This window comes from Lepidochelys kempii, chromosome 7 (assembly GCF_965140265.1).
Source record: "Lepidochelys kempii isolate rLepKem1 chromosome 7, rLepKem1.hap2, whole genome shotgun sequence".
In the NCBI taxonomy this organism is placed as follows: domain Eukaryota; kingdom Metazoa; phylum Chordata; order Testudines; family Cheloniidae; genus Lepidochelys; species Lepidochelys kempii.
In genome coordinates, this window is record NC_133262.1 from 43286862 (window position 1) to 43311987 (window position 25126).

Genomic DNA, 25126 nt, shown 5'->3' on the forward strand with positions numbered 1-25126 from the left:
CTGCTTTCTCCTCATCCACAGAGCCAGTTATCTCGTTATAGAAGGCAATTAGATTAGTCAGGCATGACTTGCCCTTGGTGAATCCATGCTGACTGTTGCTGATCACTTTCCTCTCCTGTAAGTGCTTCAGAATTGATTCCTTGAGGACCTGCTCCATGATTTTTCCAGGGACTGAGGTGAGGGTCATCCCAACCCGCAACACTATGCAGTCCCACCAGTCTGTGCTTGTTTCCTGAGCCCAGAGTTGGCATTCCATGGTATGACCCTGCCCCATTGCCACTAGGATGGCCAAACTGCTGGGGCCCGTGCTTTGAGAGAAGTCTGTGTCCCTGACCTCATCACTCTGGTCCCTGCGCTGCCGTCGCCTCCGTGCCTGCTTTTGCAGGTTCTGGTTCTGCATATACTGCATGATAATGCGCGAGGTGTTTACAATGCTCATAACTGGCTCCATGCTTGGCATGGTATGGTGTCTGCAGGAGAGCAGAGTTGCAGGGGAACCAGTGGTTGGATGACCATTTTGCAGACCTACTGCACCATCTGCTGCCAGGACACAACAGCTGAGTGGGCTGCACGTTCGCCGTGGTATGGCGAGACAAGAGCAGCCGAGCAGAGTTGCAGTGGAAGTGGCGGATGACAATGGTCATATAGAGGACCTGCGAGACCACCAGGAGAGCAGAGTGGCAGAGGAAGCAATGGATGATGACGGTCATATAGAGGACCTGCGAGGTGGATTCATAGCACCAGGAGAGCAGAGTGGCAGCGGAAGCCGTTGTTTGATGACAACAGTTTGCAGACCTACTGCACCGTCTGCTGAAAGCAGTATGGCGCCCACATGGAAAAAAGGCATGAAACGATTGTTTGCGGTTGCTTTCACGGAGGGAGGGGTGACTGACAAACGTACCCAAAACCACCCGTGACAATGTTTTTGCCCCATCAGGTATTGGGAGCTCAACCCAGAATTTCAATGGGCAGCGGAGACTGCGAGAACTGTGGGATAGCTATCCACAGTGCAACGCTCCGAAAGTCGACGCTAGCCTTGGTACTGTGGACGCACTCCGCCGACTTAATGCGCTTAGTGGGGACACACACAATCGACTATATAAAACTGCTTTCTAAAAAATCAACTTCTATAAATTCGACCTAATTTCGTAGTGTAGACATACCCTACTTAAGTGCCAGAGTTTCATAGTGTGGCTTCTGTTTGTTCATGTCACTCTCCTCACCCCAACCATTTGCAGGGACAGTCTTTTTGCATGCTATTGTGTGTGCAAATAACATCTACATGCAAAAACCCCATCTGTGCACACAAATCAAGGACATTTTAGTACATATAAATTATATTTATTATATGCTAGTGATGTGCAGTTTTTTGCATGCTGTCCTCGGGATTGAACACACAAAATTTGAGAGGGCCAAATGGAGAGTGGTTTGAAGCATCATGGAAAATTTTTGGGGACATTGAAGAGTAAATAGAAAAATAGATTTTAAAGTATTTATAAATTTACAATTTATTTTTACAAAGACTAATACGTTGTAGTCTAAGAACAATGTTTCTTTAAAATACTGTAGTCATTAGTAAGTCATTAACTGAGAATTGACCAACATAATGAGCGTAATGTAGAAAAATCTCATTCCCTGGGCAATTTAGTGATGGAGAAGTAAGGGAGTGTGACAGATTTATGTTATCAATCTGCCTGGGGCTTCAGGTGATCAGACTGAGGCTGCAGGATTTTTAGGGTGGTGATGAAGGAGCATAACAAGTGACTTAAGTTTAAAGCTTTATTAACCAAATAACAGCGGTGAGTGTTGGGTGCACCCCATGTCACTCAGAGGGAGGAAGAAAGCATTAGTGTCCAAGCCCTAATCCACTTTTATACTTACACATGCACAACCCAAGGCTGGCCAAACCTGGGTGTAATGTAAGAAGAGGGGGAAGGGTAGACGAGAGTTCTGCCCTGTGCACAGGTCGGTTAGGGTCTGTTGTAAATCTCCGACTTGCTTCAGCTCTCGGGAGGGTTTTAAGCCCTGGGTTCTTCTGGGGGCATTTCGTCCAGGGACCCCCATCCCCCGTGCTCTTTGTATCAGTCCAAACCGGCCTCCCGCGGCTTCCTTAGCTTCCCCAAAACACACTGGTTTCAGGGTCGCGAGACTGTTGTGTTCCCATTCACTGGCCTTCACAATCTTATTAGTTTTGCAACCCCTTCAGTTCTGTCTGGCTCAGTTCTGTCTGGCTCACTTCTCTTTTCTCATGGCTGGCTGGGGCTGGGATACAGGCTTCTGGCTGTTTGGCAGCAGAGAGCTTGTTTGTGTGCGCTGGCCTTGGGTGGCAGTTTTGTTCCTTATCTTCAGGCCTGGCTGGATCATCGAGTTATCCTGTTTCTTTCTCCCTTTCTCCCTCTTCGGCCTTTGTAACCTGCAAAGGAATTTTTTATTCCACAGTCACACCTTCAACCCTTCCCAAGATACTTTCCAATGCACATAAAGGCAGTTAGCAATATACAATGCTGGTGCTTACCCAGAGGACCGGGTGGGGCAATTTTTATTGTGACTGGAGGTGTCATTTGATTAGTAAAAATCTACAAAGTCAATTTCAGTGGTGTCACCCTTTGCACTATGGCAGAGGTACTCTCTACTCCCTCTGCCGGCTTCCTGGTCCAGGTTCTCTGGTGGGTGGAAATGTTGATAGTATAGTGTCATTGGAAGTGGGTTGAGTTGGATATCATTCAAAAGCCCTTTCTCCCACAAACACAGTGGTAACAAGCATGACAAACCTAGAACAATTAAGTAGATATATATTTGAGAAAATATTTAAAAATCAACTTTTTTTAAATTATACTTTAACACAGGGATGCATTGCTTAATTAAAAAGACATTGACCTTTGTTGATCCTAGGGAAGTTAGCCTTGACATGTAGGACTGAAAACATCTATTCATTGAAGTCGTCGTCATCGGTGTCCTCTCTGTCTAGGGCACCAATGACTCACTGTCACGCTGACTGTCTTCTGTGCCACATTGGCACATCTCTGTACAAGGCAGGCTGCTGGCCAAACATTTGCAGGGTGGTGAGCATCTGGTTTTTGCACACAAGCATTTGATTAGCTGAATGATTCAGGATCACATGGTATTTCACAGAACTGCTGTGATCAGTCCATCTTCCAAGATTCATCCATGCCCAACAGGGGAATGTAGGTTTGGGTGTGCCTGAACATCTTGGAACTACTCCATTGCTTGATAATTTGCCCTCTTGGTAGGAGGCATAAATGCACACCATGTCAATGGCATTTTTTCTCTGTCTGTTTCTTGGAAAACAGCCACCAATGTAGCTCTGAAAGTGTCATAATGTTTGGTCTTCAAATGGTAAACTTGGCATGTGAATGTCTCCAGTGCATATATGACCTCATCAGTGACTGTATCAGCCGTTCCAAGGACCTTCAGAGTGAGGAGAGAGTCTTCGGAGGCTGAACCAAATCTGGTAGTGTCATATCCTGAAAGGACATGGAAATCTTGCTGTGCCATGGCTTTTCATGTTCCAAGTGATAGGAACACATCTCAGAGGGATATAAAACAATTCTGTTCCCCAGCAGAATCTTGAGGAAGTTTTGGGTAGTGTCTCTCAAAGAGCACTGGGACATCTGTTCTAATGCCAAAATGCACATTTCAGTAGCACCTCTCCCCATGGCATTGATGGTATGCAAGATAATTTTAGTGTTAGCTTCCTTATGGTAACTAAGAAGAAACTCCACTGAACAGTGTGAGGCAGCAGCTTCATTATACCATATGATGCTGAAAGTCTTTCAGCAGTTCTTCGCAGGAGTGTTCTTTCTGCAGGGTACGTGGTTAACCTATACTTCATGTGAGTATGAGACAGTAGCTTCTTCGTTATGACATTGGCAATGTTCATGGAGTCAATGATTTTTGTATCGCAGGGGTTCTCAAACTTCTTGCACCGTGACCCCCTTCTGACAACAAAAATTATGACAGCACCCCAGCAGGGGGGGATTGAAGCCTGAGCCTGCCCAAGTCCCACCACCCAGGGGGGTGGGCGGGCAAAGCCAAGGCCCCACCTTCCCCGGCCGGCGTGGCCAAAGCCCAAGGGCTTCAGCCCCAAGCAGGAGGCCTGTAACCTGAGCCCTGCTGCACAGGGCTGAAGCCCTTGGGCTTGGGCTTTGGCCCTAGCAAGTCTAAGCCAGCTCTGGTGACCCCATTAAAATGGAGTCGCGACCCACTTTGGGGTCCCTACCCACAGTTTGAGAACCACTGTGGTATTGGATGGGTGCAGTGCCATGGAGCCACTTCTTTCTGGTAATGTTTTTAATTGATTCCTCTGAGTATATGTCAAACACAAGGTGGACTTCATCATAGGTCTAATATTTACTCTTTGGCCTCATAATGAAGTGTTCAGCCAAATCTCAGCAAGTGTTAAGTTTCTGTTTTTTCAAGAGTTTGTACCTCAGCCATTCCATCTATGATTGTTATCCTGAAAGGGGTCTGCTGACATAAGGTGCTGGTCGTCATATTGTCCGTAGGTCCTGTTTTAGGAAGACTATGCAAGATGCGCATTACTTTGCTTTTCACCTGACATACATGCATTGTTCCGTCACATTCAAACATCGATTGTACTTTTAGAGTACTTTCCCAAACACTCATGTAAATCAACAATATGCTGAGATCTGGACATAACCAGGAGATGAGCGAACAATGACCCTGTGGTTAGCTCTGGAATAGTCTCTGCCGTCTTCACTCTGCCTCTCTTCTTTGCATTTGAGCACAGCTTTAGTCTGTTCTTCTTGATTGGAGCCCATAGATTAATGGAGCCTTGGATAATTCTTTGGCTATTTTTGAAGGCTTCATAAAAGTCATGACCCAAAGTATCCATTGGACTGACATCTTTAGCTATCTCATCACTGAAGACTGATTTTAGTCATGATATTAATGAGCTCTGGTCTGTCATATGCAAATGGATTGCCATAAGCTCATCCTGTAGCTTTAAAATTGTCCCTTCTTGGCATATAACAGCACCTAATGAGTTTAGATGGAGCTTGGTTGTTTCTGGGGAAGTCCATCCCAGCCATGCTTAAATGTTCTGGAGTTGTCAGGAAAATCCAGGAAAAAGCATTTGGATGCTGTCTTATGACCACCATCTACCTTTCTCCCCCGCTCTCTCCCCCTCAGGACTTTCTGTGTTCTGTTTTCATGTCCTCGGCCTTCATCTGAACTAAGTGCACAGAAGGGAACTGGCAACACCACCAAGCGTTTAACTGCATCCTCCATGGTGGTATTCTCCAAAGATTCAGCTGCTAGTTGGTACCCTTTGCCTCCCCATTGATGCCTAAAAATGATCAAGACCAAAGTAGAAACAAGGATTTTGTAATAATTACTTTGGGATTGTAATTAATGATACTTAACTATATGCATACCATTCATGGATGGATTCCAGTAATTTCTAGCTGAACGCTGACATCTTAAACAATGCCTCATTACAACTATTCTGGCATAATAAACAAAGCTGATGATCAATACGAGTAAACCCCCTTTTTTTTGCCAATGATAGCAAATCAACTTGAAGCACTCCTTCCATTTATAGTAATCTAACATTTTAAAAAATTAATAGGGGGTATCATGCTCTGAGCATTAATTGGTAACACAGTAGCCAGTCAAGGGCCACAGTTTAACTTTGTGAGGGCTGCATGTTTGATATGCCTGTCGTAAAGTATAATTTTTAAAATGTTGATTTTAAATATTTTCTCTAATATGTATCTGCATAATTGTTCTAGGTTTGTCGTGTTTGGTACCATTGTATTAGTGGGAGAAAGGGATTTTGAATAATACCCAGCTCGACCAATTTCCGACAACAGTGTACAATCAAAATTTCTACCAACTGGAGGACCTGTGGCTGGGAGACAGTGGGGTGGGAGGGGGTGAATCCCCCCCACCATGCCACAGGGGGTGACACCACTGAAATTATGATTCTGTAGATTTTTAAAAATCAAATGACACCTGCTTTACCTTTCTATCATGAACTTGCCAGTGGAATTACACATGGTCCCAGACTAAACATAGCACAAATTGTCCGACTCTGTAGCACACTTGGCAAAGCATTCAGTGTAGGTTGAAACAGAACAGGTGAGGTTTAATGCTAGTTAAATGAGTATATGATGGTGTATGTGCTTTAACTAGCTTGTTTTGACTCTTGGACTTAATGCTTAAAAGTCCCTTGTATTTACTTATAAAGTTAAATTGTAAAAATGTTCTTGTTGAAGCTTATTTTGTCACATACTTCAAAGAATCAGTGCTTATAGTACAAACTACTGATTCAATAACATGCCTAATTCTACAAAAAAAAATTTTTTATCTATAACAGGAAAAAAAAAAAATCCGTTGTCTGTCTGATGATGAGCTAAGCTCTTCCACAAGCTCCACAGATAAGTCAGATGGAGATTCCAAGGAAGGGTAAGTGTTTTCTTACTTGCATACAGACATTCAGTAGTCACTGACACTGCAAATAAGTACCTTATTGTACTTTAACTTGGTGTGAAAAACTGTATGTAGAAATGTGTTTCTAAGGATGATGCATAGTGGGGTTATGAAGAGCTACACAGTAAAAGAATCAGATACTTTTTGTTCGTTGCTCTTTTGTGACATACACTTCTTTATCTACTGTGTTTAACTTCTTTGTGTGTGGCTGCTGTGCCTCCAAGTGCTGTCATGAATGCTTTCCAGGAAATTGATTTTTCCAGCATCAAGGAGAGGAACTAATGTGTCAGGAAGCATTGAGAACTATTACTTGGAAAGTTGTTAACATGGTTTTCCTGACATTGTGGGCTCAGTTGAAGTATTTATCTAGGATCTTGTCTACATTTGGCGTCTTTCTTAAAATCTTCCTCCATTGTACTTCCAGTGGTGGTAATGCTAATGTAGATTGGATGTTGGTGGCTGGCTGGATTCTTAAACTTTGTTGTTAAGACTTGCTCAGTGCAAAGGTTAGATGAAATGATGCTAAAAGCTCCTATGCCTTATTGCATTACTACCACAACCAATGGATCTGCATAGCAACAAGAATTTAACACAGACTACATAACAAGGCCTACTTAGATCACAAGATTATGGAAAGTCCACATTGACTGCAAAATGGAGATTGGCATTGAATTAGATTTTTTCCCCCCCCTTTTCTAGAAAAAGCAATACAAATGAAATGAATGATTTGGTACAGCTAATGACTCAGACACTGAAAATGGATTCTGAAGAGAACTGTGAACACCCTTCAATCCTAACCCCTGCATCAGAGTTCAAGCTTCATAGGAAATACAGAGACACACTCATCCTACATGGAAAAGTATCTAATGAACCAGAGAAATTCAAATTTGAAGAATTTCCTTCAGGTCTGTAGCTCTGTTAATGCTGTAAAATAGTGGTTATAAACTGTGGTCTATGGACCACCAGTGGTTTGAAGAGCACTTGCTGGCGGTGCACAGGAAGCTGGCTGGTCAGATGCGGCTGTTCTCCTTCCTTCTGTTACACATGAAAGCAGCTAAAAGTTAATTACATTTTTAATATCCCTTTTCCATTTAAGTAATTGCTGTAGTTGCTACAGGGATGTTATTTGCTTGACAGTTGGAGGGGAGGTGCTCCATGTAATTGTGAATAAAAGAGAAGGTGGTTCATGAGGTAATCTATCAATATGTGACCCACACTATGAAGGTTTTAAATAACCATTTAAGATCTAAAATTGTAGATTTCCATGTCTTAAAATACAACTTTAAAACTTCCAAATAATTTAGTTGCTGTAAAGCTTTGCAGATCACCTTTAAGGCTTAATCTTTAAATGGGACTCAACTCAGCATCTTAAAAATCTGGGGCTTTGTGCAGATGCAGGAGTCGCTTGCAGAAATCCCATCACAGAATTGGGGCCTGTCATAACCATACAGCTAAGGGTAGCCTAGAATTCCGCCTTACCTGTAGGGGGTTAAGAAATAATCTGGTTGGCACCTGACCAAAAGGACCAATGGGGAAAGAAGATACTTTCAAATCTGGGAGGCAGGGGCTTTGTTGGTGTGTTCTCTGGGGAAGCAGAGAAGCATCAGGTTTTAAGATTTTCTCCTAAAATCATCCTAAAACGAGTCTCAATATTGCAAAAAGAGTAAGTAAATAAGGCAAGGTGCGTTAGATTATCTTTCGTTTTGCGCTTGTGAATTTTCCCTGTGCTAAGAGAGAGGTTTATCCCTGTTTTTTGTAACTTTAAAGTTTTGCCGAGAGGGGAATCTTTTGTGTTTTGAGTCTGATTACCCTGTAAAGTTACCTTCCATCCTGATTTTACAGAGGTGCTTCTTTTACTTTTTTTTTCTTTATTATAAAAGTTCTGTTTTTTAAGAATCTAGTTTAGCTATTTGGTTGGTATATTATTCTCAAGTCTTCCTAGGAAGGGAGTGTAGGGCTTGGGGGGAGGGGAGGGGGTATTTTGGGGGAATAGGAATTCCAAGTGGTCCTTTTCCTGAATCTTTGTTTAACTCACTTGGTGGTGGCAGCAGTACCCATCCAAGGACAAGGAAGGATTTGTGCCTTGGCGAAGTTTTTAACCTAAGCTGGTAGAAATAAGCTTAGGGGTCTTTCATGCGGGTCCCCACATCTGTACCCTAGAGTTCAGAGTGGGGAGGGAACCTTACTGGGCCTTATTTTGCAGCTGCAAGTGGTTCTCTAATTTTGCAATGATAAATGCAAGTAAATCATCGTTTGAAATTCGGCCTTCACAAGAGTGGTCACATTCTGAAATGCTACTCTAAAAATGGCATCTTAAGGTTTGTTTTTGACTTTCAGAGTACCTGTGCACTGGAATAAAACACCTGTGATATGGCTGTGGTTGGCCCAGGTCAGCTGACCCAGGGTAGTTTTGCAGGGCTAAAAATCTGCTCAGGTATTTTACAGCTGCTGTTACTGGTACTGGAAATCTATAACCAATTTGAAGGTGCTGGTACAGTGGCTTAAATTTTCATAGAACCATAGAATATCAGGGTTGGAAGGGACCTCAGGAGGTCATCTAGTCCAATCCCCTGCTCAAAGCAGGACCAATCCCCAATTTTTGCCCCAGATCCTAAATGGCCCCCTGAAGGATTGAACTCGCAACCCTGGCCAATGCTCAAACCACTGAGCTATCCCTCCCCCCCAATTTAATTTTTCTTAAATTGCAATCTCTTCTGGTTTATCAAGTCCTTTTCTTTCACATGTTAATGCAGAAAGGGGATTTAGGGTGCTAATAGGTTATGTCTTTCAACCTTGAATCATTGGCTTAAATCCAGCCTATGTCAGTTGTGGGAGCCATATTACTTTGGACACTGAAATCATCCAAAATTTAAAGTTTTGACACTTTCTGTTTTGTTCCTAGTGTAGACCTTCCATTATCATAAAACTACATTCATAAGTGGGATCCCTTGTTTGCAGTTTAAGCAGAGAAATGAAGGCGTGAAAGGTCAATGAGGAAGACTGTACTGCTGCCCGTGCTATTCTGTCCTATATATAAATACAATACTTACGAACTTTTACATTCATTTTTTTTTTCAAATGTAAAATGATTGAAGTGTTTTTTTACCTCTATATCAGGGTTCTCTACATTGTATGGCTGTGAAACTTGTTGTAAAATCCACCTTTTGCCACACAATTGTTTTTCAGAACATCAACTTAATTTTTAAAAAATATTTCTACCATTATGATTACAAAGAACCTTCCAGACATGATTAGAGTATACACTCATACAGTGATGTCTGTCTAAGTCTGACACCCTGAGCCCTCTAAGACCTGATTTTGCAAACTGAATCTGTATGAACCTTGCACCTGCATAGAGACCCAGTAGTCACCTTCAGATGACTGACCTATTTAATTGTATTTCTGCTGACCAGAGACATCCAGTTGAGGTGCCTATTCCACAATCCTAAACCACCTTCCAGGCTTTTGCTGGTACCAACCACTCTAAGTACTTCTAGTACATATAAGGTGACTGTTAATATTGTCAGTGCAAAAATAGTTAATTTTATTATTTTTTTAGATGTTTTATCTGGTCCTGAAAAGATCAGAAGAATGGTTGAAATTCTGAGGTCTGATGTGGTGCAAGGGCTGGGAGTGAAACTTCTAGAGAAAGTGTATGACATCATGGAGGAAGATGATGAACTGAAGAGAGAGGTGAGTGTCTTTCCTACATATTGTAATCAATTGTATTTGCTTCTTTTTTCTTCCACACAAAGGTTAAATGAGCATTGTTTTTATTTTTATATCTTGAGAAACTGATCTGATGTAATGATATAGGCTCTGATCCTGCAAAGACTTAAGCACATGCTTAATTGTTTGCAGAATCAGTATCATACTCATGTATATTGACTACACAAATTACCATGTTATACAATGTAATTGATTCAGAATGTAAGAAGGCGAGCAGCCTTGAATTCTTTGATCCTACTTGGAAGTTGATAGCAATGCCATATACCCTTATCTTCCAGTTGGAAAAGGTACAAGAGATTTGACTACTTTGACATTAATCTATTAGCATATCTTCATTATGCATTCAACTTTGAATGGCCAAATTCTGTCTTCTGCCTTCACTGGAAGTTATGCATGTGTATTTGAACATGTATCCAAAGGCAGAAACTGATCCTTCTTCTTTGAGTGCTTGTTCATGTCAATTCCAATCAGGTATGTGCACGCCACGTGCACATCAGCTGGAGGATTTTTCCCTTAGCAGCTTCCGTAGGGTTGGCCTGGGTGCCCCCTGGAGTTGCGCCTCATGGCACCCAATTTAGGGCCCTACTGACTCGCCACCTCCTTAGTTCCTTCTCGCTGCTAGTGACAACTAGCTGGAACAAACTGTTGCTCTTGCTTTACAAGCATGTTTGGGCAGTGTCCTTTTTTCATGTTTATAGCTTCTAGTGTTAGCAATCAGTCAGTTAAGAGCTACTAGAATTATGAACTATTAAGTTTTCTTTTGGGGGTTCCCCCCAACAATGCTTCCCCGGTTCTGGGGTATGACTCGGTCCCCAGGGGTTCAAGCTCTATGAAGACTGTGGAAAGTTTATGCCTAAGAGCGACCTGCACTCTTCCTGTCTGCAGTGCCTTGGGGAGAGTCACCAGAAGGAGAAGTGCAGAATTTGCAAAGGGTTCTGCCCTAGGACCTTGAAGGACCGAGATCAAAGACTCAAGATCCTTCTAATGGAGGCAGCACTCAGACCGCAGTCTGACCCAGGATCAGCAGAACCCACACCCAGCACCTCCTCATCCGTGCTCAGTGCTCCGGCACCGACGGTGCACAAGTCAGTCCTGAGGAAGGACCCCAAGGAGTCATGGCTCTGCCCACGGACAGTCTTCTGTCAAGCAGCGGTCTCAGTCCCCAGTGCCTCACAAAAAGAAAACGCTGGGGAGGGGTCGCTCTCCCCCATCCAAGCCCAAGGAGCCTGCGGCAGGGAGATCCAATTTGGGCAATGTCACCTCGCCTCCTCCGACTCCTAGGGTCTCATCAGCTCCTCCCCTCCTCCCCCGGGGTACAGGAGGCTGAGTGGCTCTTCTGGACACCCTGGGCGAATAGTCAGAGCCAGGGACAAATCCAAGGGTCAAGGTCCAGGTCCGCATCGATGTCTTTGGCGTCCCTCCACAAGCATCGTTGGCAGAGGCACCACCAACACCTCTACCTTTGGCTGCAGCATCGGCACAGACTCTTCCAACATTGGCATCACCGGCATCGGCAATCTCGGCACCGCCAGCATCGGTGCCGATTATCTTAGTTCCAACGGCCCCGGCACCACAGGCTATGGACCTGGCAGCACAGCAGTACCAGGTGCCGCGTGACTCCCTGGGTGCTGAGGGGAGTGAGCAGGGCCCATTGCCAGGACTTTCCTCCTCATCCTCCCCAGACGAAACCATGGTGGGGACATAGATGGCCCCGGCCTTGGAGGACAACAGGGTCCTGCAACATCTTCTGCAACAGGTGGCCCAGAACCTAGGCATCCAGGCAGAGGAGGTGGTAGAAGACGCTGACCTGATGGTTGACATCCTCGCCTCCTCCGGACCCTCTCATATTGCCTTGTCATTAATAAAGACTATTACTGAGACCACAAAGACCTTGTGGCAGACCCCCGCATCTCTGTCCCCTACGGCCAAGAGAAATGAGAGGCGGTACTTTGTCCCTTCAAAGGGATATGAGCACCTATATACCCACGCACTTGCCTATTCCCTGGTGGTTGATGCAGTGAACCAGCGTGAGCGCCAGGGCTACCAAGGCCCCTCCCCTAAAAATAGGGACGCTAAAAAACTAGACCTTTTTGGGAGGAAGGTCCACTCTACTGTCCCGCATATCAAACAGCAGGTCATCGTTAGCAGATACTTGCAGAACACCTGCGGCGCAATAGCCAAGTTTTTGCTGAGCTGCTGCTCCAGGACTCTCGTGCAGAGTTCTCGGCACTGGTGGTGGAAGGAAAACTGATTTCCCAAGCTTCTCTACAGGCCGCATTGGACGCGGCAGATGCAGCCTCCTGCTCAGTGGCCACAGGGGTTGCAATGAGGAGGAGTCCCTGGTTGCAGGTCTCTGGTCTCCCCTATGAGGTCCAACAAACCTTCCAGGACCTCCCCTTTGAGGGTTCAACCCTATTTTCCGATAAAACGGATGAAAGACTCCAGTCTAAAGGACTCAAGGACCACCTTCAGCTCTTTGGGCCTCCATACTCACACCACTCAGCGCAGGCACTTCCAGTCCAGTTCTACCAATCACAGAATCAGCAGGATGCTCCTCGGAGGAGGAATAGGAACGGCAGGAGAAGACAGCACCCATCCTCCAGCTAGGGCTCTGGCCAGCCCAGCCCAACCCACCTCCCAGCACCAGACCAGCCTTTTGAGGGTGTGGTCAAGGACAGTGCACCAGTACAAGAACTGGATCTACCCTGACTTACCTTTTCATCCCAACTATCCCCTTTTTACCGTGCATGGTAACGTATCACTTCGGACTGCTGGGTACTCTGCACGGTAGAGAGAGGATACTCCATCTAATTCTGTGCCCTTCCAACCCCCTTTCCTGTCCTCCTTCAGGGACTCCTCTCATGAGCAAATCCTTATTCAGGAGATGCACTTGCTCCTCTCTCTAGGGGCAGTGGAAGAGGTTCCTCAGGAGCAAAGGGGCAAGGGTTTCTACTCCCGGTATTTCCTAATACCGAAAGCCCATCCTAGACCTGAGAGAACTCAACAAGTTCCAGAAGAAGCTCAAGTTCCGCATGGTCTCTTTGGCCCCCATTATCCCCTAATTGGATCCAGGAGACTGGTATACCGTCCTCTACTTGAAGGACGCATACTTTCACATAGCAATAATTCCATCCCACGAAAAATACCTCAGGTTTGTGGTGAACAACAACCACTATCATTTCACAGTCCTTCCTTTTGGCCTGTCAGTTGCTCCTTGAGCATTCGCCAAGTGCATGGCAGTTGTGGCGGCATTCCTGTGCAAGAAGAAGGTACAGGTGTTCCTGCACCTCGATGACTGGCTGATCAAGGGCCACTCCAGGTCTTAAGTGGAGGCACAGGTCAGCTTCATAAGAATGACATTTGATGAACTGGGTCTCCTCCTAAACGAAGGGAAATCAACGCTGTCCCCTGTTCAGAGGATAGTTTATAGGGGCAGTGCTGGACTCGACACAAGCCATGGCATACCTCCCAGAAGCCAGGTTTTGGTCCCTGGACGACGACATATGGGGTCTCAGGTAGTTCCCCATCACTAAAGCAAGGAATTGCCTGACGCTTCTGGGACACATGCTGGCTTGTACCTACGTAGTACAGCATGCCAGACTCAGACTTCGACCACTTCAGTAGTGGCTGGCGTCAGCGTATCGGCCAGTCCGGACAGGATTATAACCCTGTCTTGCCCGGTACTCGACTCCCTCCTGTGGTGGCTCGACCCACAGGTAGTAGGTGCAGGGGTCCCCTTCACCATCCCTCAGCCATCACTCTCGGTGTGACAGATGTGTCAGACTTGGGCTGGGGGGCACATATGGGAGATCTCAGAACACAAGGCCTTTGGTCTCAGGCAGATCTCGCTCTCCACATCAATGTCAGAGAGCAGTGTGCCTGCCATGGCAGACTTTCAGACCCCACTTAGCAGGGAGATGTGTATCAGTCCTGACAGACAACACCACGGCAGTGTTTTATATCAACAAACAGGGGGGTGCACGCACCTCTCCCCTGTGCCAGGAGAAGCCCTCCTGCTGTGGGACTTCTGTGTAGAGCACTCAATACACCTGCAAGCATCATACCTCCCTGGAATACAGAATGAGCTGGTAGACCATCTCAGCAGGTTGTTTCACAGCCACGAGTGGTCCCTTTGCCTGGACATGAAATCAATTTTCCGTTGGTGGGGCTTTCCCCAAATAGACCTTGTTCCTTGCGCAACGCAACAGGAAGTGTCAGCGATTCTGCTCCTTCCCGAGTCACAGTCCGGGCTCCATCACGGACGCGTTCCCACCTTTACCTCTCTTTCACAAGGTGCTCCTTAAGATTCGCAGGGACTGAGCTTTGGTGATATTGATAGCTCCAGCCTGGACCTGCCAGCACTGGTACTCATCGCTCCTGGAAATGTCCATGGAAACCGTGGTCACCCTGCCACTCTTCCCAGACCTAATAATACCTCCAACATCCAAACCTTGAGTCGCACCACCTCACAGAGTGGAAGCTCCATGGCTGAACGCAGTGGCGCTCTCCTGCTCTGATCAAGTCAGACAAGTTCTTCTTGGCAGCAGAAAATCTTCCATAGGAGCTGCCTACCTTGCCAAGTGGATAAGATTTTTCAATCTGGTCAGAGCAGCACCTTCCGTCCCCAACGCTCGCCTCGGTGCCGCTTATATTGGACTATCTTCAGCAGGGGCTGTCCATGTGGTCAATAAGGGTTCACTTGGCCGCCATCTTCACCTTCCACCCAGGTGCAGAGGGCTGTTCAGTCTTTGCAAATCCGATGGTCAGCTGTTTCCTTAAATGTCTTGATAGGCTATACCCGCAGGTCCGGCAGCCTGTCCCGGCTTGGGACCTCAATCTGGTCCTTTCCAGGCTTACAGGATCACCATTTGAGCCCTGGGCGATATGCTCCCTGCTCTCTCTCTCATACAAGGTGGCATTTCTGGTAGCGATAACCTCAGCTAGGAGGGTGTCTGAGCTCAGGGCCCTAACATCAGAACCCCCTTACACTGTATTCCCTAAGGACAAGGTTCAACTCGGGCCTCACCGAGCTTTCCCAATTTTACATCAGCCAGGACATTTTCCTCCCTGTATTCTACCCTAAGCCACACTCCAGTCCCAGGGAGCTAAGGCTTCACTCATTGGCTGTCCGCAGAGCGCTAGCCTTCTACATCGAGAGAATGAAACCATTCCGAAGGTCCATCTAGTTATTCGTGGCGGTGGCGGACAGAATGAAAGGTCTTTGTCTCCTCTCAACATATCTCATCATGGATCATGTCATGCTTTTGGGAGTGCTACAACTTGGCAAATGTGCCCGCTCCTTCAGTCACCACGTACTCCATCAGGGCTTAGGCCTCCTCAGTGGCATTCCTGGCGCAGGTTCCCACCCAGGAAATCTGCAGAGCAACAATGTGGTCCTCCATACACACTTTCCCCACACACGATGCGATTACCCAGCAGGCCAGAGAAGATGCGGCCTTCGGACGAGCAGTGCTCCAATCAGTGGAAGACACTGACCCCACCTTCTGAACTTAGGCTTGTGAGTCACCTGATTGGAATGGACATGAACAAGCACTCAAAGAAGAAAAAATGATTACTCACCTTCTCATAACTGTTCTTCGAGATGTGGTGTTCATGTCTATTCCAATACCCACCCTCCTATCCCTCTGTCAGAGTAGCCAGCAAGAAGGAACTAAGGGCGTGGCAGGATGGCAGAGCCCTATATTGGGTGCCATGAAGGCATGATTCCAGGGGTGCCCAGGCCGACTCTATGGACACTAAGGGAAAAATTTTCCAGCCGGCGGACATGCGGCGCACACACACCCCTGAGTGGAATGGACATGAACAACATATCTTGAAGAACAACAGTTACGAGAAGGTGAGTAACCATTTTTTCATCTTCCTACTTAATGTAGACCTTGGCTACAAATTATTATACAGACAAGTTTAATCAAAAATTCCAGTTGTTTTAAATTTCACACCTTTTAATTCTGGAATTCTTTTCAAACTATGGCACTTTGGAATATGCTCTTTATCTGAGCCAACACTATGATTGTGTTTAAATGTTAGCAGCTCCCCCTTTTGATTGGTCAAACTTTTCATGTGACATTTTTATTTAAAGGTGCTTTGGTATCTTCAATGTAAGTCTATCAAGTAGCAGCATTCATGTCTCTGATTAAAAAACAGCTGACTATTTCTTTTATGCTTAATAGTTGCACTTACGGGAGCACATGAGAGAGAAGTACACAAATTACAGTGTAAAGGCTCGCCATCTGAAGTTTCTTGAAGAAAATGTTAAGTTTTGACCAGGTGACTTAACTGGACCTTTCTTCCCTTAGAGCTGTTGCAGAAAGGCAGCAAGGACCTAGTTTTAGAGGTTGTCTGATAGATTGAATTATCTCCATATTCTGTATAGACTAATTTTGTGGTACTTGTATTTACCCATGGATTTTTCATATCCGGGTAAAGAGGTAAACTGGTCTTGATAGAGTGGAATGCTTATGTGCCTGTGCACAGCAGCGCATCTTTGATACAGCATTAGTACTAGTAATGTTTTTATATTAAAATGTGAAAGACTATTACCATATATACCCGTTCATAAGCCAAATTTTTTTTAGTAAAAAAGGAAAGCATCAGAGGAGGAGGTCGGCTTATGAATGGGTATAGAGAGGGAGAGGTGGGGGACAGCCCCTCCCCCACAACAGAGGGAGCAAGGAGAGGCAGCACAGCCAGAAGGGAAGAGGCGGGGCCAGAATCTCTCTGCTTCAGGCCCTCCCCCCAGCCTCCCAAGCAGCTGCAGCTCCAGGGCTGGCAGGCTGTGGCCGCGCTGCCCGGTCTGGCCTCCCGGAGCAGGCTGCGGCTGGGCCAGAGACAACATCCCCTGGCGCTCCCTAGATAAGGTGGGAAGGGATGGGATGGGGTGTAGGGGTCCTGGGCTAGGGTGGGGGGTGGTCACAGGGGTTACTCCCCTGACCCCCAGCTTCCCCCCCCCCAAAAAAAATTTCCCCACCAGTTGCTGTCCCGGCCTGTCAGGGTAAGCAGCTGGCATGCCAGGACACTTTATTTATTTAGGATAAACAAACCGTCTCGGCCTGCCAGCGGCTTATCCTGATAGTGTGGGAGCCAAAGTTTGTTGGCCCCTGAATTATAGGCTCGACTTATGAATGGGTCATAAAAATTTTCCATTTTTACTTAGCCATCTTGGGGTGGGGAAAGAGGTCGGCTTATAAACAAACCGGCTTATGATCAAGTATATACGGTACTTTCTCTACAGGAGAAAAATTTGATATTAATTTGGATTTTTACTTTACACTACTTGCCTTTTGGTCTCTCACTGAATGAGTGTTTTATGGATATGAAATTGTTTCTAGAAAGGACGTACTACATTTTGTATGTAAAATAATACAAGATTTAGTTCTAATTTTTTTCAGTAGGTTTCAGTCATACTGCGTCTTACTATACTACCAAGTGACTGGGAACATTTGCTAAGGCTATAATTTGGGATTATTAGAATTATAATGTACTGAAGTTAAGACCTAAAGCTCCGTTTGGCATGGAGAGCTGATTGTGATTTCTATAGCTGCAAAAACTCACTGCAGTTTCTACAAATGGCTTAAAATTTAAACTGTTTAAAATACACTAAAAAGATGGACAAACTCCTTACTCTTAGCCCTTGGGCATCTTTAGAGATCATGTTCAAGGTTTAGATTAGAATTTTGTTTTCTCCAACCAAAACAAATGCACATACTAATTCCTTTTCGGAATGGAATAATGATTAAAGAAAGACTAGGTACATTCAGATACATTAAATAGACCAATTTACCATTTCATTTGTCAACTTGTCTTATAGTAAGTTTATTTTGTATACTTTATGTTCTAATGTTGACAGAACGTGTTCTGAAGGTTTGTAAATCTTTGATTTTTTTAAAGGGATAATTAAGCCAAGGATATCTGAATTTTGTAAAATAAAACCATATTCAGTAAGTCTGCAAAACATCCAGTTTCCTTAATATTCTTAGTAGATATTTTATCCTACAGAATAGCTCATGTAGAGAAATGCTGCAGAATAAAAGTGCACTAGACTAGGTGATTTCACAAAATGGTAGGAGGTTCAACTCAGTTGTTCTCCACATCCACTGCAGCTGCTGCATCTCCCTCAGTCCCGCTGTTCTGGGCATGTCTGGTTTATAGTTGACCTTCAAGCTACGAGGAGCAAAATCACTTTTAATAATCAAAGACTAGAGTGTTGGTACAGAAGATGGTTTGAACATCTAGAGTGCACACTAAAGATTGCAAGAGAAGAGGCAGCACTCTGACTAGATTCCAATTTGGATATTTACATTTTGCTAAGTAGCCCCACCAGTTTCTGTTGTGTTGGTATTCATTTCCTCTCCTAAGCCATTCTGTAGTGTAGCAATTCCACTCTGCACCATTACACAGTTGCTGCATGTAGAACAAAGTAATCTCTTAAAGTGATAGTTTTTTAGGCTAAGGAATTTAATCACTTATAAAGCAAAGTTGCTGTGTTTCAGTAACAGAAAAAAAAATCTTAGAAGGACTTGTCTCAGTGTTATGCTTCATTTCTATGTGACTCCAACTAAAATTGCTTGAATTCATGAATAAAACTCATGTCTTCATGATTTGAAACTTTCTCCTTACCACCAATCAACAGTTAATTATCTATATCTGCCCTATTCACAACTCTGTTAGCTTTGCTGCAACTGAAATTCTCTTAGGTAAAGTCTTCCTAAAGGCCTAGTTCACATTACCTCATTCTTGCCACAATACAGATACTAGATGTAGGCATATTTTACTTATGTACACACATACATTCACATCACATTAAAAAGGACTGATTCTCCATAAAAAGGGAGACAGCAATTCACTCACAAGGACCAGAAAGACTTAATTCCCCTCACCTTCTCCAGTTCTACACAGGAATCAAAACTTGTCCCTGAATTCTATGTAATACATATACTTAAATTTTCATCCTTAATATACTTTGAAAATTTTGAGCAGCCATGAACTTGCAAATGCAATACGCATATCTAAGTCAGCTGGTTATTTTACACTAAACACCTTTGTTAAATGCACCACAGCTACTTCAGCTGAAATATTTTTTACTGATACCAGTATTTTAACTCAAGCTATTTCCTCAGTTTTCTTAAATATACTGATTAGTTTACAGGCAACATTACTTACAAGTGAAATACTAAACTGCAGAGCTTACAAGAAGCTAGAACATGTCTAAATGCACCCTGAAATGCATTTATAATTTAAACCCATTTACTTTTTACTTCCCATTTTGCTTTCTAGCCAGAGGTAATCTGCATGTTTTTCCTCAACCCCAAATTGTGTTCCTTGAGTTGGAGTGTGGTATACTGACAGTAGCAAATAATCTCTAAAGTACTAAGAAAAGAAGGTGTCTCACACTGGGAATATCATAGAAACCTTTAATGAAGCAAAATTCTCCAATATTACATCATAAGGGTTCATTTTCTTCAACTTTTAGTATGCCTTTTCAGTTTTCTCTCTGCTGGCTTCTTATCTTCTGTTCCCGACTCTTGGACAGGTAGCCATTTCAGAGGATTGCGGCGGTACATAGGCCATGGAGGGAGTGTTAGCTTAAAAGGAAGGAAAAGTTTAATTATATAACTCACTAACGCCAACTGAGTCTAACATGTAATTAGTACTGTTACTACTACACAACCTTCATTATGTGGACTTGCAGTATCAGCTGAACAAGGTCTGATTTATTATCAAAATATCACTTAAGATGAAGGATTGAAGAGAACATGTATTGGTGAGCTAAGCCACTAAATCAGAAGTTTTCTATACTGGAGTCCCTGTTTGTTTACATCAGTCTCTTAGGACCAGAACTGGACTATAAGAAACAAGGTACATTGGCTAAGCTAAGTGGAGGTACAGGACTAGAAGAACAGAGGTCAGAATGAAAGTGCATTGGTGCATAATGTAAAGTTTCTATTGCATCTGTTTGTATTATGCTCGTCTAGTCAATACTAGACTACCTGTATTTAAGCATTCTGTTTCAGGTAAAAACAGCACTTGATGAACAGGCAACTTAGTTTTGGAAACTCATTAGTATTTTTAGTAATCATGTAGTAATTTAGTAATTAATTTTGGTCTTACCAGGCACGATAAAGCAAACCCAGCCATAACTATATAGACAGTCCAACCAAACTGTTCAGCAATGTAGCCACAGATAAAACCAATTACCTAGAAGAAGCAATACCAATTTTAATAAAATAAAAATCTAATGGGCATTCCCAGCACAAAAATGATTGAGTTAATTCTGAAAAATATCCCATAAACTAGGAAAATCAGTTACATAAGTTACAAAACCACTAAATGTTAACAAGTTGGGAAACTTACAATAATTCCAACATAATCCTTAATCTTAGTTTGACACACCCAATGAGTATCTGTATTTTGAGATCAGTGTTGGGATAGTTGGACTAAGTTATTAATATGAATAGTCTTTGTCAACTGAGTAACTTCACAAATATAACAGTAAAATTAGTTGTTGGTTCAGTATGGTAAAATCTGAAGTACAATTTTTATGTGGAGCTATTTTTCTAATGAATAGGCATAAGCGGAACAGGACATGAGTAAATATTTCTCTTAAATATAGAGGATAAGGAACGGCTTTTATAATGAATTAGTGTCTAATTATTATGGAGAAGGTGTACTTGGCTTCATGTGAGACTAGATAAATAAGATGTAGGAGAGGTACAACAGCACTATGTTCAATGAAAATTAATTACTGCCGGTTTGAGCCTGCAGTTTATACTGGACACTAAGCTGGTCTGTCTAATATGAACTGTTTTTGCTTTTGATATTGAAGTTCTGTAGCTTTTACTAGAAGGGAAGATATGGAGGGTGCGTATATGGCCTCTGGATAGAACAGACAGGTGAAGTTGTTTTTGGAACCTCAACATGAATTTCCTGACTCCATAACTGGAGTTTTCTGAGCTACTTATATATTTTCAATCTATATTTTGGCTATACCTTTACTTTAAGAATGATTTCTAAATAATATACTATGTACTTAATGGCCCCTTCTCTCAGAGGGCCTCAAAGTGCTTTAAAAACTTTAGGCATAGCCACAACTCATGTGGGAGTTCAGAATTATTCCCCTTTTACGGGGGGGGGGGGGGGGGACTGAGGCAGGTCACACAGGAAGTCAGTGAATGTGGTAGTTGTATGACCCCCAGAAATTCTATGCTATAGTGTTTCTAACTACGGCTGTCAGTTAATCACAGTTAACTCGTGTGATTAACTGAAAAAAATTGTGATAAAAAAATAATCTGTTTTAATCGCACTGTTAAACAATACAAATTGAAATGTATTAAATATTTTTGGATGTTTTTCTACATTTTCAAATATATTGATTTCAATTACAACACCGAATACAAAGTGTACAATGCTCACTATTTTTATTACAAATATTTCCACTGTAAAATGATAAATATTTTTCAATTCACCTCATACAATCTCTTTATTGTGAAAGTGCAACTTACAAATGTAGATTTTTTTGTAATGTAACTGCACTCAAAAATAAAAATGTGAAACTTGAGCCTACAAGTCCACTCAGTCCTACTACTTGTTCAGCCAATCATTAAGACAAACAAGTTTGTTTACATTTACGAGAGATAATGCTGCCCACTTCTTATTTACTATGTCACCTAAAAGTGGTAGCCGGCCTTGCAAGGTATTTACATGCCAGACATGCTAAACATTCGTATGCCCCTTCATGCTTCGGGTACCATTCCAGAGGACATGCTTCCATGCTGATGATGCTCATTAAAAAATAATGCGTTAAATTTGTGACTGAAGTCCTTGGGGGGAGAACAGTATATCTCCTGCTCTGTTTTACCTGCATTCTGCCATATATTTCATGTTATAGCAGTCTCGGATGATGACCCAGCACATATTGTTCGTTTTAAGAACACTTTCACTGCAGATTTGAACAAAGGCAAAGAAGGTACCAATGTGAGATATCGAAAGATAGCTACAACACTCAACCCAAGGTTGAAGAATCTGAAGTGCCTTCCAAAACCTGAGCGGGACAAGGTGTGGAACATGCTTTCAGAAGTCTTAAAAGAGCAACAGTCCAATGTTGAAACTACAGAACCACAAAAAAAGAAATTCAGCCTTCTGTTGGTGGCATCTGACTCAGATGATTAAAGTGAACATGCGTTGGTCTGCACTGCTTTGGATCGTTCTTGAGCAGAACCCCTTATTAGCATGGACGCATGTCCTATAGAATGGTTGTTGAAGGATGAAGGGACATACGAATCTTTAACACATCTGGCCCTTAAATATCTTGCGACGCCAGCTACAACAGTACTCTGTGAAAACCTGTTTCACTTTCAGGTGAGATGGTAAACAAGAAGTGGGCAGCATTATCTCCCATAAATGTAAACAAACACGTTTTGAGTGCTTGACTGAACAAGTAGTAGGACTGAGTGGACTTGTAGACTAACATTTTACATTGCTTTATTTTTGAATGCAAGTTTTTTTGTACATAATTCTACATTTGTAAGTTTCATGATAAAGAGATTGTATTAAGTGTATGAGGTGAATTGAAAAATATTTTTATAGCACAAATATTTGTAATAGTGAATACTGTACACTTTATGTTGTGTGTTAATGAAATAAATTTTAAAATTTAGAAAACATCCAAAAATATGTAAATAGTATTCTATTATTGTTTAATAGTGTGATTAATCGCAATAATTTTTTTAATCGTGGTTCATTTTTTTAACCGCTTGACAGCCCTAGTTCTAACCAATGTAGTATATAGCTTGTAACTGCTGTCAGGCCTGCAGCACAACAGTTTCAGTGGTTACAACATTAACTAGCAGATGGGAGTCCTGCAGTGTATGAAACTCACAGCTGTTACATTTTTCGGGAAAAATTTGGAGTGTGAAAGAAGCCTTAATTCTGGCATCTTTTTACTTGAGTGCTTGACCTTGCAAGCTTAATGTTCTCTTAATGTCTTTTTTTCCCCCCATCATAGAATATAGTGAAGGTATCATACTGAAACACCTTCAGTATTTGAGTATTTAACTATTAAGACTTTTCAATGGCATTTATAAAGAAGGTTGCAAACACTCCAACTTCTATGAAAAGTGAGGCAGACAGGTTAAGTGACTTGACCCAAGGCCATGTAGAACAGAGTCAGAGCTACAATTAGAACTTGTGAGTTCCTGGCTTCTTGCCCGTGCTTAGTCCACTAAACTATGCTGTCACTTCAGAATTAAGGAATATGACATTGAATTAAACCGGAATCCAAAAATAACCGATCCTCTAATATCACTGCAATCTAACTAATTATATTTTGACGGTTTCAGAGTAGCAGCCGTGTTAGCCTGTATCCATAAAAATAAAAGTAGTACTTGTCTACTCCTTTTTAATTGTATTTTGATCATCATAGATTAAGTGTAACTTTTTTTTTCCCCCCAAGCCACTAGTTTAAAGTCTCAAAGACAGTCTGGCTGATTTGCTTCAAGCTTCAAAAATCCAAGAAGATTTCAGGCCTTAATAAGTTTATTTTTAAAGGATGTCCAACAACTTTAACCATGACTCTATTATACTTACCGCAGAAACAAGAATGATCCCTTGAAAAATCTGTTCTGCTAGTTTTTGACCCTTGTAGTCCTGGGGGCAAAAAAATGGTTATAATTATAATTACCCAACCACCTACACCAACAAGTAAACAATTCTTGCAGTGTCTGTCATGATCAAGGTAGCACAAAGACAGAGTTTGTACATATGACCTCCCTGACTCTGTAGTGAGTGCTGTGGAATATAACAAATGCTTAAGATAAGAACATTTTCTTATGTATTCTTTAAAGAAATCTTGGTTTTATGCTGTAAAAATCTTAATTCCCAGCCTAGTGTCTCTATACCTCCACTGATAACACCGCAAAGAAGCAGGAAACTGCATACTTTGGACTGTCATTAAGAGTTAAGGACATCTGCACAGAAGCCCAAAGTCACATCAGTTAGTAAGAAGAAGGTTGCCTTTAAATTACAGAAAAAAGTTTAATGTATTGTGCTTTTATGCACTTTTCTGTAAAGTCACACTGCATTTTTATAGCCCTTTGCAAAGAATCACCTCATGTTGATTCAATATTTCTCATTTTATAAAACTGGGAAGTGGGTTCGCTTGCTGACAGTCTCATGCACTCTATAGCTGAGCCAGTACTAGAATGCCCAGCTCTCTGCTTAGAGCAGGGGTGGCCAACCTGTGGCTCCCTGTATTGACACTGACTCTGGAGCTACGGGTGCCAACTTTCCAACGTGCCAGGGGGTGCTCACTGCTCAACCCCTGGCTCTGCCACAGGCCCTGCCCCCACTCCACCCCTGAGCCTGCTGTGCCCTTACGCTGGGTATGGAAACCGAGCTAGGCAGCACCAACCCCAGGAGAGGGAGGCTGATGCGTCCAGCGCAAGGCGGCCCCCGAAGCACTGGCCCGCTTGGTTCTATTACCCAGCCCGCGGTGCTCCCTGTGGGGTTGGGGACCCCCCTTACCATCTGGGTGGGGATGGAGCCGAATACGTCCAGCATGGTGCCAGCGACGGAAGTCACCCCGCCGGCTGCCTCCCCGGTCTCGCTGCTCTCCTCGGAATTGCCCGCCCCGCCCTGCGAAGCGCGGGCCTCGGAAACGCTCCCAGCCTGCGAAGGGGAGGCTTCAGACGCGTCCTGAGAGCCAGAGCCGCCCTCGGCCCGTGAGGTGGAGGCAGCTGCACCGGCCTTGGAAAAAAAGGTAGGTGAGGTCTCACGGGCGGCAGCCTCCCTGCCGGACCGGCTGGCCCGCGTCGACACTCCGGCGGTGGCGGAGCGGGTCCGAGGTCGGAAGGTAGACGCTGAGCTGGCCGGAAGCAGCGCGGCCTTGCTCCGCCCCATCTCCCGTGAG

General features: G+C 43.6%; 2 protein-coding genes across 11 annotated transcripts in view; one reads left to right on the plus strand and one right to left on the minus strand.

Annotated features, from left to right (window-relative positions):
* The window catches only part of NEK4 (NIMA related kinase 4), a 41336-nt gene extending 22525 nt beyond the window's left edge, over positions 1-18811 (plus strand). For 5 of the 10 annotated variants that reach the window (XM_073352419.1, XM_073352426.1, XM_073352424.1 and 2 more), the window contains 4 exons: positions 6362-6450; positions 7174-7379; positions 10034-10167; positions 16395-18804. In XM_073352419.1, the coding sequence (XP_073208520.1) occupies positions 6362-6450; positions 7174-7379; positions 10034-10167; positions 16395-16487 (522 nt within the window). In that variant the 3' untranslated portion in view covers positions 16488-18804. Of the gene's footprint in view, positions 1-6361; positions 6451-7173; positions 7380-10033; positions 10168-16394 lie in introns of all 10 variants that reach the window. The other 5 variants (XM_073352422.1, XM_073352429.1, XM_073352427.1 and 2 more) reach the window with 5 other exon arrangements.
* Positions 18812-19620: 809 nt separating this feature from the next.
* On the minus strand, positions 19621-25122 carry SPCS1 (signal peptidase complex subunit 1). Its single transcript, XM_073352438.1, has 4 exons — positions 24742-25122; positions 23806-23865; positions 20332-20418; positions 19621-19805 (listed from the first exon to the last, which is right to left on the minus strand). The coding sequence occupies exons 1-4, from the start codon at positions 25114-25116 to the stop codon at positions 19683-19685; spliced, it is 645 nt and encodes a 214-aa protein (XP_073208539.1). The 5' UTR covers positions 25117-25122; the 3' UTR covers positions 19621-19682.
* Positions 25123-25126: the final 4 nt, after the last annotated feature.

Excerpts from the sequence above, each read along its gene's own strand:
- SPCS1 (XM_073352438.1), bottom strand. The coding sequence starts at position 25,116 with ATGGGGCGGAGCAAGGCCGCGCTGCTTCCGGCCAGCTCAGCGTCTACC. Across the intron at positions 20,419-23,805 it reads GGATCATTCTTGTTTCTGCG|GTAATTGGTTTTATCTGTGG; the intron begins GTAAGTATAATA and ends TGCTTCTTCTAG. Across the intron at positions 19,806-20,331 it reads GGTTTGCTTTATCGTGCCTG|CTAACACTCCCTCCATGGCC; the intron begins GTAAGACCAAAA and ends CTTCCTTTTAAG.